Here is a 14825-nt window from a genome sequence, read left to right on the forward strand (position 1 = left end):
GGCCACTTGTCGAAGGACGATAAATTTTGGAACAGAACTATGCTATCTGAAACCTAACCTCTGATGCGGTGAAGGTAAAATTACGTAATTTAACGATGCCCTGAAGTGATATTCGATCCGCGGCCTGGTGGTGCACGGCAGGTGGTGATCAAGGCCTGAAGAGGACAGAGCCGAGTGGTGCACGGGCTAATTGGTGTAGGTCAGGAGAGATCCAAGGCGTTCGATTCAGGGCTTATTGGTGCACAAAATTGGTGGTGCACGGCTGCGCTCCCCGACCCCCGTGTCGGCTTGTTACTGGAAATACACATCTCTGCTTGTGTCTGTGTTTGTATCCTGGCTGAGCCATACACACTGTACGGAGACTAAACTGTAATTTACTTCTTACTCTCCTCAACAATGTACTTCAATTCCTGATTATGCTCCAAATATATGGAAATAATTCTGCAAACAAATCCTTTCTACGAAGTAATACGGATTAAAGTAAATTAAGTTATACATTCACCGCATTCAATGATATATTGCTGTTTTCATACATATCAATTCATTTGCTCTGAGAGGTACGAGGCATGTTTTTTAAGTAAGTACCGCTTTGGAATAAATAATATACGTTTAATAATTACTTTTTAAAGACAACACTTCCAAAGAATTCAGTGTCTCCAATCTTACAGATGTACGATGAATTTCTCATTTAATTTTCGAATATTAAAAAAATTAAATTTTCAATTTTTTTATATAAAATTTTTTTATCTGACTTCACACAAGTGTGCAAAATTTCAGATCAATTAGACAGGTAAAAGTGTGTCAAATATCAGTTATAAGATTTGTAGCTGACAAAATTATTTTTTCAATTTTTTTATTGCTGAAAAAAAAATATTTTTAAAATCTTTTATTTTCACATTTGATTCATGCATTGTCTCCAACTTTACACAAGTGTGCAAAATTTCAGATCGATAGGATAAGTAGAAGTGTATTAAATTTCGATTACAAGATTTATAGCAGACAGACAAACAAACGAACAAACAGACAAGAAGTGAAGTTAAAGAGAAGTGTTGTAAAAAAAAGACGTGCAAAGATATCGCAATAATTTTATTTTTACAGGAAAGCCTTTACCATAATCTACTTTCTAGAAACCGATTCTTCAGTGACTCAATAATATCATTATATAGTTCAATAATATCCAATAATTCTCTAGCCAAGTGCTTGAAGTATCAGTCAAGTAGTAACATAACAGTGAGATGTTGCGATACACGAACATATCCAATAATTGTCCAGGTCTATATTGAGAGTGGCGTATCGACTGGCGCATTAGTTCATGAGTGAGCCGATGGAGTGGTCACATGAGTGAAAGGCACCTAATAATCAAGTCGGTTCATTTTAACCGAAAAAGCGAAAAGAGCAAGACAGGTTAACATTTTCTTGCATCATCAAAAGGCACAGGCATGCAGGCCCTTAAAGATTCAGTACCGTGACGAGATCATAGGCGGTTCCGCAATCAGAGCAACACAGCTACAAAAAGTGCGTTTGCAGCGGTCGTGATGAAAAAGTTGTTTCGACATCTAAATCTAAATGAATTTAGAATAACGTACGTGAAAAATCTCTATTCTATATATGGATTTAAGAATTTATATTCAATATCCGTAAATTCGGTACACTTCTAAAGTTAAGGCCTGAAATAGCTTCAAACACCGCAAATAAGCAACGTCACAGAAATTTCGCAGCTCTGACCCGTGACTCGCTGATAGAAACTGCGTCAATAATGGCTCTCCACATCGAGGCTATGAAGACACAAACAAAGCGAGTGAAAAAAATGGACTCTGTAGAGCAAACAAATTTAAATGAGAACAACATTTACACAGAGCTCGTGTAATGCTGAGACTGATTTGAGCAATGTTGCCGACGCATACCATAGCTGTTCTTTTCATTTTGTGTCATCAAAACTTTGGAGACAAATTCGAATCACCGACATGTGGAATAGCCTCCCCGATGACATCGTTGGCGCTCCAAGTATGAACGCGTTCAAGAACAGACTAGTTAAAGCTATGGAAAAATATATGTTCAGATTTGAAATGCCTAGCTCCTTAGCGAACCCGGTGGAAGTCTAGTAGCTACTTCAAACTATCGCCAGTCATGAAAAGATCCGGTCAAATGACACGAGTTTAGATCTATGAACAAGGCACGAAAAGGAAAAGAATCGGCGACAGGCCACATCAGGCCTACACTTCAGCGCCGACATCACTTTGTTATGTTATGTTATACTTTAAACACTGGACGTGTGCTTCCTCCTCACATGGAGCAGAATCAAGATTTTAGAAATGCTCATCTTATCACATGCGCACTGTATTTAACGTGGTTACTTTTCTCGTAATTACGTAGTTGGCATCTTGAAAAATTCCAAATGATTGATATGCAAGGTTAATTTGGAATACGAAAATACTTATCCCACCAAACAATCTAATAAACAATCATGTGCTTCAAAATCACTTGGGATTTTTGGACATCGGGACTCGAGGAAATAACCATTTTATTCAAGTCAGTTGCTTGTTTGGTAAATTTCCTCTTTTTTTGCAATATTGATGAATGATATCGATGCGTCTAAAATACACGACACGTTTCAAGTTATAGTTTTTCATGTTTGGCATCAGTGACTGCGGTAGCTCACAAGCATGCTGCCTCGGCTGTTATGAGGCTACTCAGGGCCGCAATAAGCAACTCGTAAAAGATTGGTTTCTTCTCCCCGCCAGGGAAACGAGAAGTGAAGTGGCTATTCCCCCCGTCGTGATATTCCATTCAACATTTTAAAAATTTGTGTTTACGACGGTAAACGGGTAATAACTATCATAAAATTCCAAAACCAAAGAGTTTGTCCTTGATCATAAATGAGGATTTTTCGTATAATACGAAACTACAATTTTTGAGTAATCTACGATTACAGCCAAGTAATACATAAAAAATTAACACTATTAGTATAACTTTGATTTTAAACTTGGACGAATTAAAGGTTAATAATTCAAGCTTCTACTGTTAAGTCTGTTATCCACCGTCAAGCAGTGAACTGTCAATAGGAGATTTTTATCAAAATGTGTTCATGGAGGAATGAGCTGCTGCGAGCCAAATTCACAACTACTAATTGGGATAATGGAAATGGCGAATGCATTATTTCATTTATTAACAAGCATCTTGCCACGACAACCGTAAACTGCCAACAGTTGCCAAGGGACAGCCTTATTACTTAATCGTACTCGTTATTACAACGTCTACTGACCGGGGAGCCTCTGTTAAAAAAATCAGTACATTACGTCAATAAAAGAAAGTTATCTCAAAAGAATGCCAGCGATTCCCTTCACAAAGTTTTGTGTCAATTCAGGCCCAAAGATTTTTTTCGTACATATTTCTGTGAATGAAAAATTAAGATTCTATGGCCAGCGCATAATTTGCATAAGAGAAAATAATTTTTCCGAGACTAGAGCAAAAACGAGCTGGCCAAAGAGATCAGAACTTGTGACTGCACCATTTATACGCATATAATTAAACGTGGTGAGACAATTGTAAAAACATTTAAAATCTTATAGTTAACACAGTGGCAAAATTTATGCATTAGTTTTGGACTACGTGCTCCTGATTGTGAAAAACTATACAAAATACTTGATATTAAATAAGTGCAAGACCGTGCATCTATCAGCTAAAACCAAATTACGAGTGGGACAATGACTTGCATATCGGCAAATTGCTAATTCGAACGGTGCAATCACAGTGTTGGCTAAACCAGGATCTTCTGTGTTGCGTACTGAGTAAGAGAAGAGAAGCATGATCATTTGAAGCATTCATCCGCCAGTGACTTCCTCGGGCGTGGTGTGCTAAACATGTGAATAATGAGCACTACTAAACACAATCAATTTGTTAGTGAACACTCACACAGGGAAGTTAGAAGTCTGCACACTGAGGTTTATCTGTTGCAAGGGTGAAATATTACACAATTTTAAAGGCCCAAGGCCCAAAACCTGGTAAAAATATGTAAAAAGTATTACACTACATCGTGCCAGAGATTAAAGCGAAACTCATAAAATTGTAAACAATTATCAATAACACGTTTAGTGTGAAATGAAGAGACAAAACTTCCTGCCAGACCATGTCTACATCCAGCAAACGAGTGGTCAAGAGGGGCTGTCTAAGATTTGGGAAATACTTACCATAGATTTCGTTCTACGTCTATCAATACCCACTTCTCCATGAAGAAAAGAGTAACTAACGAAGATTCGAATATGATATGAAATATTATGTACGTTAACGAAAATTCGAATTGAGAATCTCAGCAGCAAAAATAATTTTCCTTCAACGAGAGTTGTTGAAAAACACCTGCTACAAAAAATTTGCCTTTTAAACACCCATAAAATAACACGGATATTAAGAAGCGATGGCAGGAACTGCAAGAAATAAAATCGCTGGGTAGGAGGGCAACTATTGCAGGAGTAGCAAGAGATAAGAATTCAACTACAAGCTTTGGATGTTCAGAGTCTGACAAGGATCGAAATTTGTGCGTTATAAAAGTAGAAGCACGTTCCACAATGAAGGGCAAAATTCTTTATCAATCGTAAAATAAATTACATTGATTAATACACTTTGAAAAAGATGATAATTAATGCACAAATAATTAAAACGATCCAAAAGCAGCCTATCACCTTGCCGAGAAATATTGACAAATGAACGAAGTTTGGACTTCGGTAAATCAACGAAACAACTCCTAACAAGAATACGGGCAAATAATCCTTGCAACCCTAGCAGCAGTCGTGCAGGACTGTCAATGGAGGTTTATATGGGAGTAATCAAGGTGACTGTTCTACTAAAACCAAAATTACACAAACGTGGTTTGCATAACAATCTATAGATGACAATCTTCCTCGACCAAGATTTAAGAGCCAACAAACTCGGAGGCAATAATAACGGTCCTTAGATTTACACAAAATTGACGGTGCAATTACATAATAATTACGTTCTAAAATACATTAATTATTATTAGCTACATCAGAATTAAGAGATCTTATGAAAAATTGATAGCTCTAGCTTGGTTTTTGAATAAATTTCAAAATATAGCCATTCAAACATGAACAATCATGGGCATTAAAACCTTATATCGACATCAAGATCCCAGAATGTGATGTAACTTTGGATGTAAAGGTCTGGATTCACACATGTAATAATTTTGGATGTAGAGGCTGACCGCCATGCCCAAGTGATGCAGCTCTTTCTTTTGGAGGGTCAGTCAACGATGCGACACCAAAAAGTTAAAGTATAGTGGGCAACAAACCAAGATGAAGAATGTGAAAGTTAAAAACCTTTCGTCTCACAAGATGAGACTGATAATAATGAAAATGTGCTAATGTGTTGTGCCAACACATATACGACCACAGCAACATCAAGGGAAAGATTGATCGTTTCGCCTGAATATACAGCAATATTTGAGGAGATGCAACGGTGGACGGACGCGGGAACACTAATATAGGAAAAGATTTGAACTACCTACGTGGAAGCATTAAAATTCGTTAAATCGTCCACTGTAGGATGAGAAGAATCGCAGATCAGGTATGCCGGTACACGTTAACAGCTCCGTACAAACATACTTCTTGTCCACACCCATTAGTGCCGAAAGATTTTGGTGGGGATAATTTTAACAATATATGTAACACAACATTGAAATTGTAACAATAAAAATTGTGGTATTGAATCTTTCTTCAATTCCTTAAGTTTCGAAACCGATAGAAAAGGCTGATGCATGCCATGATGAGCCATGCCCAACAGAAATGCACGCTTGAGTCATGAAGTTTCTCGTCATCACCATCGTCAAATTCACGTTTGACAAACGAGCTCAGTACCACCAAATTACGAGACGCTTAAAAACACAAGAAACACAGAAGAAAGTAATGAACACATATTATACGTAAAATTTGCTCACTTCAACTCGGATGTCAATATTTTATTCCTAATGACCAAGTCGTAAATTATGTGATTTTAATTGATTGTTTAAAACGCGTTTTGATAACTTTTACACTACTTCCATCTGCGTAAATTATTCAAATTAAAGTTTAATCTCATTCGGTAATTATTTATACATTTCTAAACAAAAACTACTAATCTACATAAAACTGACTTCAATTCTCAAAATGAATTCAAATTCTGCAGTTAATAAACGTACTATAACATTAATCAGGCATATCTGGGAGCTACAAGTATTAAAGTTTTCACATGCGAGCTTCCTGATGAGAATATTTACTCATGTTACTACAGCATGAATGAAATTTCAATCCTAGGTAATGCCAATACGGTAGCAACCAAGATTGTAATAGCTCTCGGAGATGCGGATTACTGAAGAAGCGTTGATCAAAACTTGAGTACGACACTAAAATTTTACTCCTAAAACCTTTTACTTCCAAAAGATAGCTGCTTGAGTCGATCGCTTGTTTTAACAATCTCGAGCATAAATAAAAATAGAAAGTCAGTGTCAGTAATATGAACAAGCCACCAGCTTCATAATAATTACCACACAAGCAGTGGGCTTATTGACTATAAATTCTGGCATTTAATTGTGAAAGGTGTTAGAAGGCACGAAGCAACATAGGCATGAATCCTTCAAGAGTGTGGACTAAAAGATGTTAGGAACTCAGAGCTCAGTTACTTGAACAGGAGGTTCTTGACCCAGGTTAATACTTGAAACGAGGTTCTCAAGGACACGCGCATCATCATTGCCGACAACATGGCACGAAGCAACAGCTCCTCCTGTAGCAATGAGGTCGTTGTCGCCAATTGTTTCATTCGTGACACTGCTATTAGATTTGCTAGGAGAAACTGATCCACAATTTTCTATCCCCACAGCAGATGACACGCCAGAGCTTAGTGCAGCCTCCACAGGTTCAGCTTCGGTAACTTCAGCACAAGTTTCTTCAGAGTTAGCTCCTGGATCATTAGTTACAGTGTGTCGCTTACCAGTCAGCGCTGCCAACTGAGAGCTCACCTCCGTCAACTGAGAAGCTATTTCTGACAGCTCCACGGTTGCGGCACTCGAGTCAAATTCTGCAGACTCGGACTCGCCAGATGAATGCGAATGTCGCGGCTTGACCTCGGACGAATCAGCATGGACATCTGACTGAGAATTGTCAGTAACTTGGTCAGCACTCGCATCGGCAGCAGGGATGCTGTTAGGTGTGGTGTCAGAGCCCGTGGTCGGAGCTGAATTTCCGGTTTCTTCAGTGGGACTGAACGCTTCGCTGATCACTTGTTCGACCTTCTCTGAGAGCGTTCCTGCAGCCGCGATATCTTCAGAGCCATCGCCACCTGCAAACCGGCGGCATTAACATAGGATACTTTGTAAGCGAAATTATTCTTTGTAAACAAAATTATTCTAGGTAAACAAAATTATTCTTGGTAAACAAAATTATTCTTTGGAGACGAAATTGAAAATTATACAAAAGGATATGAATTAACGGCTCTACAAGAAATGTTGAAGTTATTAGTATCTGGCACCTTACGAAATACGAAAAAGTTAAGTTTTGCATGTCATAAAAAAATCATATCCTGCGAGTTTAAAATTCGTATAAGGGAAATAGAACATATCAGTGGCGCTCACACATGCATCAAAAAAGGATCGTTTATATATTTTGTAAATTGTTATTTGTTTTGAACCTTTTCTGTTGGCCTTGCGTTCTTCAACGAGCTGCGCCTGTAGGCCCCTGGCGAGCTGCTGCAGTTTTTCGTTCTGTTTGGTGAGACGCTCGATCTTCGCGAGGAACTGAGCACGCTCAGTGAGTGCGTCTAGAAGAGCAGAGTTGCTCTGTGCACACTTTGTCTGCCAAGACAACGTCTCCTTCTCCAGCTTTTTCATCTTTTTACCCATCTGAAAAATAATCATAAATTTGGTTTTCAACAAAATCATATTTGTAAAATTTTCATTAAATTTATCTCTTCATTTGGCATTATGAATACACTGGGTGCTTCAACTAAATCAATATGGAATGACGCGGAACAAATATAACCAATTTTCGCAAGCTTCTTAAACCTAAATGTAGGTATCATATAGAGTTAATTGGGACTACCAAGAAATAAATAACTATTAAATTAAATAACTAACTATAACTTCAAAAGTTTCAAAGCCTTAATATTTAAATACAAACACACACAGCTAAAAATGAATAATTCCATTGATCTCTTCGTCTACTATAGCCAAACTGGTACACATTTTCTCATACCTATAATCCAAGGGCAACAGAAAGAAAAAACACACGATAAAAATTTAAAGTGAGAACTACTTTTCCAATACCAAGTCCATTTCCTTCTTGAACTTGTTGATGATCGTGTTGGAGGTCTGAGCAGTTTTCTCAAACTTTGCATACTGATCAGAGTAACTGGTCAGTTGCTGGCGTAAAGTTATCTCTATGGTGGCCATGCGCGTCAACTTCTCCTGGTACAATTGCAACTCCTGGAAAAAAGATTTGCTATTCAACACCTACATGACAGCTGCTATTCAATGAAATCCCATGCAGCGATATGCTAGAGTTTTTCATTACAAAATGTTATTGTATCTATTCGTAATTAGTTTTTTCTTAATTTAACTAAATGGAAAATTAAGATTGACTAAAAAAACATATTTACAGCTTCTGATAAGGACTTACATTTAGAAAGAAAGTGTGATTTAATGTCTTAATATCGTCATCATAGAATGTTTGTGCTCAAAGTAAGTTGTCTAACAATACAAAGAAAGGCAGATGAGGTACTGAATTGACCGGCAATTACTGACACAAGATGAGTCTCACCTCTAGCATTTTCTTCTTGTCCCTGAGGAAAATCTCTCTTTCCTCAGACGATTCTATGGCAGCTTTGGCAAGCTTTGCCTCTGCCAACTGAAGCTGCAAGTCTCGCTGATGCAGAATCTTGTCGATGTTCTAAAAGTGGACAAAGTTTTTAGAAGGAGAAAAACATGAAGTTAGGGGAAAAGGTAACAAATCCTATTGATTAAAAATCTGCAATAAAATTTGACATACAAGTAAATAAGAATGTTTATATGGGATATTTTCCTTTAACGTACACTGAAATAAATTTTTTGCATCGTATCAATGTCATTTTACTTGTAATGAACTCTGCTAAAGATAAATTTTGCCTCAAACTACAAAGCAATTTTAAAATTTTTTATTTCTTAACTCACTTTTTTACGTACCGAAAGAAACTTGCAATAAGATGCAAAGGTGAATTAAGAATTAAGTCATTATTGATCTTAAGAATTTTGCATTGCATATCCGATCATTGGTGTATGTATGTAAGTACAGGTATTTATTATAAATTACTACAGAAAAAGCTCTGATTGAGTAGAGGTTAGCAAAATATCAATAATACATACAAGTAATCTAAAAGAATATTTAGATGGCCTCATATCTAGTGAGCCATGCACAACAGCAATATAATGCCTAATAAAATCAGCCTCAAATAGCATTAGTTGACCTCCTGTCTCTCGCTGTACTGAGTGACGAGATCATTGAGTCGCATGGCCATGTTCTGGTTGTCCTGCCTGAGCTCTGTATTCTTCTCCTTGTTCTGCTCGAGCAGTCCTGTGATGTCCGCAAGCGTCGTGTTGAGCCGAGCACTCAACTCGCGCCGCTTCTCTTCCTCCTCGCGCACACGTGCCAAATTCTCTTCCTGTCATTTAAGTATTATTTCACTTTATTAGAGAAAATCTTTACTCATCATCACAGTATTTTGATAAGTATTTTGTTAATTTTCCAAAACTATCAGTGATTCACCAAAAAATTATCTTACAATTTCTACAGAGAATAAGATAAAAGCCACAAAAACAGTCCACTTTTGATACCTACCCTTAATACCATAACCATATACTGTACCACCTGATATGATTCAACTAGACGCCATCAGTGCTTGTGTCTGAGTGCACTTTTATATCAACCAAGAAAAAATTAAATACTACCACTCACTTTGATTAGTTTATTCTGCTTCTGCAGTTCTCGGCAGAGTGACTCCAGCTGTCCTTTGGAGAGCGTGGCTTTGGTATAGTCAGCATTAAGCTGACTGTTGCTCTTCTCTGCAGCTTCATATCGTGACACAGCTGCACTCAAGGAGCTCTGAAATAAAAAGGGGTCGTAAGAAATATTTATGAACTTTCATGCTGCCTTATTACAATGATGTATACATATAGGTAGGTACAGTTACAAAGCAACTAAGTCAAGCACTTTTTCCACAAATTAAACTAAGGAAAACATTTTTCTGATAGATTACATATATACAATACATTTAGAAAAAATTACCTTTAGTTGTTCATGTTGAGACATGATCTCCACCAATTTAGATTCAAATGCAGCAGTTTGCTGCTCAGCAGGTAAGGATTTGATGGCATTAATGGCAGCATCAGCACCTCCATCACCTCCACCCTTGATGCCCTGCAAAATAAATTGCCTTCATAATTGCAGTAACACATTGGCCAATGGCCTTAATAGCCCAGATTGAAGAATTCTCACTTATTTCTACATAAAACATACCTACTGGTAGTGATTCAAAGTGACACATTTTCAATATTTGTGAAATTTGGCTGCTCAATTAAATACCGGTACTTGTATGTAATAAATTAAATAAAATATAATTCATTTTGTGGGAATCTTCTGGGCTGCATCTAGAGCTTTTCAACTGTTTTCAGGTGAGAATCGGAGCCCCAGCATGGATACCCCCCCAAATAAGAGACATGATTTAGGAAGCAGATATATTCCACACAACCTTCCAGGGCATCTCAGATAACTGGGCCAAAGCAATCCTTTCCAAAAAAAAAAAAAAGAAAAAAACAAGAGAAAACCCAGTGAACGGCGGTACATTATTCTCCTTCATGTAGACATTGCTCAGTTGAATGAAAGCTACACATACAAATATAAACATGTGCTTGTAAGCAGCTGGTACAGTAGTATGCAGTGCAGTGGTTACAGTTCAGAGTATCAGGATTGGAGAGTGCAGGTGAAAGTTTGACCTCAGCTCTGATCAGCAAGAAGGCCAGGCATTTGAGCACTTAGCAACTAACTACAAAATTGGGCAGAAGCCACTCCTGGATTGGACAAAAATACCTGCTAATCTGGTAAATTTCACCAATTTCTATAGCTTTTCCTAATTTCTTCAGTGACAAATGAGAAAATGGCCTATTTTAAACAGCAATTTTTAAGAATCATCCTAACACAATTATTTTTACCCATAAGTTTGGAAAAAATTATTCCTAAACAGCCCAATATTGCAATTAGACAATTGCCCAGCAGAATCGGAGCAGTCAGTTGAACGGGCAATGGTGTAAGAGTAGAAAGACTACCATCAAATTGGGTGAACGGGCAATAAGGGACAGGTGGGGTCAATTAGGACAATAATCCGCCACAACGTAAAAATGTTACCTACCACAGTGATTTATTGGAATTAGTTGGGGAAGGTGTAGTGACATGTGGCGCTCTAGATTATGACAGCGCTCTAATTTCCCAAAAGCTCATGTTCTTTTATACCTATTTACTATAAAATAGCACCATGTATTATAGGACTCAAAAATGAACTATCCAATGCTTTTTTATGGGTCAAACTTATACACACATTATATTTCTGTAAACTTAAAATGTGGCTGAGGAAGAGTCTAAAAAACTCTCTACTTTGTGAGTTGTGACCTGTGACTATGCAGCAGCCAGCAAGATCTTATGAAGGTGTAAATTTAGTCACTGATGAAGGTGTAAATTTAGCCAATTGCCAAAGATCTTCAGATAGGGTAAACGCGTATATTCCGACATCATGGGTAATTCCGACACTTCTCGACTTTTTTCCTTTATATTAAGATTTTTCTTAGTTCCACACATTTGTTGATGGTTAAAATAGTGATGTCATACTATTGCGCGCCATACTATTGCCAAAACACTACGTCTCGGCCGTCTGGCTGAAAAATGTTGAGATCCAAAGAGAGACAGTGCGTGTCACCCAGTGAGAACATCGAAAAATGTGTCAAAGTTAATAGTTAACCTTGCTCTACCAAATAGTGATAAACTGTTTGTGTAGAAAGAATATTATGGTTTGAGACTTTTAAATAAGTCAGTGAATATATTAGGAATCCTTTAAGCCACTGTGCAGAGAGTGGATGAATATTGCAAGATCTTTGGTGATGCTTCGCGGCTTCAGTAGCAAAATTTACGCCTTCAGAAGATCTTGCCGTCACATTTAGATTGAAATTCTTGCATTTAATATATTTGTCAGTCATCGGCCAACTATTTTAAAAAAAGTAAGGTTCCCGGTATGTTGGATGGATCAGGATGCAGTGAAGCTTGTCTGGAAATCAGTTGCGATGAGTTCCCGCCAAAAAAATGTAAGCTTCAAGTTTACTATTACGTAGTTGCGGTCACATTAGAGCTGTCAGACTGCATTATCACATGTTCAGTTGACACTTGCTGTACAATCGGACTGTTTTTAGGGTAAAATTAGTTATTTGGGGTAACACGTGCATGCAACCTTGTAAATAAGTTCGTGGCTTGTAAATAGTTTTTCATTACTCAGCGTAAATGGCTTTTCATTAGAAATTACCCGGCAACGCATCGTAGAATTACCCGGCAAAGCTTAGGGCTTAAAAACCCATATATTGGCGACGCTGCATCCACCCTCTGCACCCTGGCCTTTAAGATTTAGTATATTTGTATTTGCTGATTTCAAGTGGTAAAAAAATTAATAGATGGTTAAGTTAAGAGACAGTTTTAGACACATAAAAACTAATTCCAACACAGCTTGGAATTAGACACACACAGCTCGTTCCAAGGCTCCAAGCTGTGGCAAAAATTAAAATTGTCTTAATTAAAAGCTTAATAGCTCTTAATTAAAAGCCTAAATAAGCAGTGTTCAATATTCAATAGTGTTCTAATTCCAAGCTGTGTCGTATTCCAATACAGCTCACACAGCAATCGGAATTTGAACACAAGAGTGTTGCCGTTTGTATTACGAATTAGTAGAGTTTGAAGCATGGCCGGAATTAGTCTCACAAAATGCCCAATTTAGTCACACACAGTGTCGGAATATATGGATTTGGTAGGTTTGCATTCTAAAGGCTTTTAAATAAATATGGCAACATTTTGTGATATTTCACTAGTCTGGAAAAGTCCTATTTTTGTCTGAAATATCGCGGCTCTAATATCATATAATTTCAGTAGGTATGAAATCTCGCGGCTCGAATGTCATAAATTTTTGTTTGATTAAAAAATCACAGTTTGCACTTCGCAGTTCACAAACATGTCATTTCATAAAATTTTCAACTTCCGCAATCCGCATTGCTTTACCATTTCCGCCAAAAATATCTTGCAGAAAAACATAAACATCGTAATGTAAACAAATAAACAAAACGTTTGTTGAAGATTGCGCATAGTTGCGAACTTGCGGTCATGTCAAAGCGGTCAGACTGTATATTAACACGTGCTGAACTTACAGTAGAGACAAATTTTATTGTTGCCGTTTGACTGTTTAAGGGTAAAATTAGAGATTTGGGGTAACACGTGCATAAACTTTGTAAATAAATTCGCATTCGCACCTCGTAAATGGAGAGCCGCGAGATTTCATACCTACTGAAATTATATGATATTAGAGCCGCGATATTTCAGTCAAAAATAGGACTTTTCCAGACTAGCTTAAAGTGTCGGAATATACCATGTTTACCCTATTCACCCACTTTGTGCACCCTGGAATCAGACAAAAACACCTACCTTGAATCTGGCCAATTTATCCAGTTTCTATGACTTTGCCCCAAGTTTTTCAGTAAAAAAATGAAAAACAGCCTACTTATAACAGCAAACTTTGAAAATCACTTGGAAAACAATAGGTTACATCCGCAAGTTTGTTACACTTTTGCCAGATAATCTAAATAGACTGGAGCTGCAAGAATTCATTCATAAGTAGAAGTCCAACTGTCCAATCTTGGATTAAATTTAAAAGAAATACAGCTCCAATATCATTCTTACTCTTGGTTGTCAGTTGCTTAGTGCTTACCTTTGGTTTAGAGCTTTTAGATGTTTTCTTGTTATTTCCAGCCATTTTATTTCTAGAAATAGATTGTCCTTTTCAGACTTTTAGTACCACTTCTATATATGTATGACACTTTTTGACAAAACGTCAATATTAATGCGTTATGTTTATGGATATATTTGCACAGGCGGCAGGCCCACAGTGAGTCAGTGACGAGTGCACACACTTTATTATGAATACACCCACAGGCTACAGCTGACGGCGCGTGACCGGCGTGAGTAGGCCCTATTACTGGATTTGAAACGCCTAATATCACACTAATAAATTCGTTGTTTCCGTCGGGCTGAAAGTTGAAAGGAACTGATGGAGGAGCCCCCAAGCAACTTAGCTCACCTCTGCTACTGCTACAGCTACTGCAAGTTCTCACCGAGATCTTCTTCTAGTTCTTGTTTAATGGGGGCTTCGAAGACACGTCCATGTAGCCCCAAGACAGAAAGCTCCAGCATGCACAGCACACCTTTCAAAGAATTTCATTGTCTGAAGAGTAAGAAGACCAAGAGAGATTGCCTTCTTTTTTCCGGCGTTTGCCGGATTTTCGTCCCATGGCGAAAACAACTGATTCAATGATTGTAAGTCAAATTCTATTGAAAAAAAAATGGAGCGATAGTTACCGGAGCTGACCGTATCTATAGTCGACAGCCGACAAGTCGAGAGCTTATGTTAATAGTAACCTCTCTCGTTGAAGTCTCAGCAAGCCAAGGATTTTTTCAATTATGTTAATGAGACTTTTTCCCAACAACGTTTCCATGTACGAGTGGTGAAGAGTC

At 37.6% G+C, this 14825-nt stretch overlaps 1 protein-coding gene across 1 annotated transcript; it reads right to left on the reverse strand.

The window, feature by feature from the left end:
- Positions 1-3149: 3149 nt before the first annotated feature.
- Positions 3150-14397, reverse strand: LOC108682717 (beta-taxilin). Its single transcript, XM_018171950.1, has 8 exons — positions 14023-14397; positions 10299-10430; positions 9969-10115; positions 9481-9675; positions 8799-8927; positions 8306-8464; positions 7672-7882; positions 3150-7323 (listed from the first exon to the last, which is right to left on the reverse strand). Exons 1-8 carry the CDS (start codon positions 14065-14067, stop codon positions 6653-6655), a joined length of 1689 nt encoding a protein of 562 aa, XP_018027439.1. The 5' UTR covers positions 14068-14397; the 3' UTR covers positions 3150-6652.
- Positions 14398-14825: the final 428 nt, after the last annotated feature.

This window comes from Hyalella azteca, unplaced genomic scaffold (assembly GCF_000764305.2).
Source record: "Hyalella azteca isolate HAZT.00-mixed unplaced genomic scaffold, Hazt_2.0.2 contig14264, whole genome shotgun sequence".
NCBI classification, from domain to species: Eukaryota; Metazoa; Arthropoda; class Malacostraca; order Amphipoda; family Hyalellidae; genus Hyalella; species Hyalella azteca.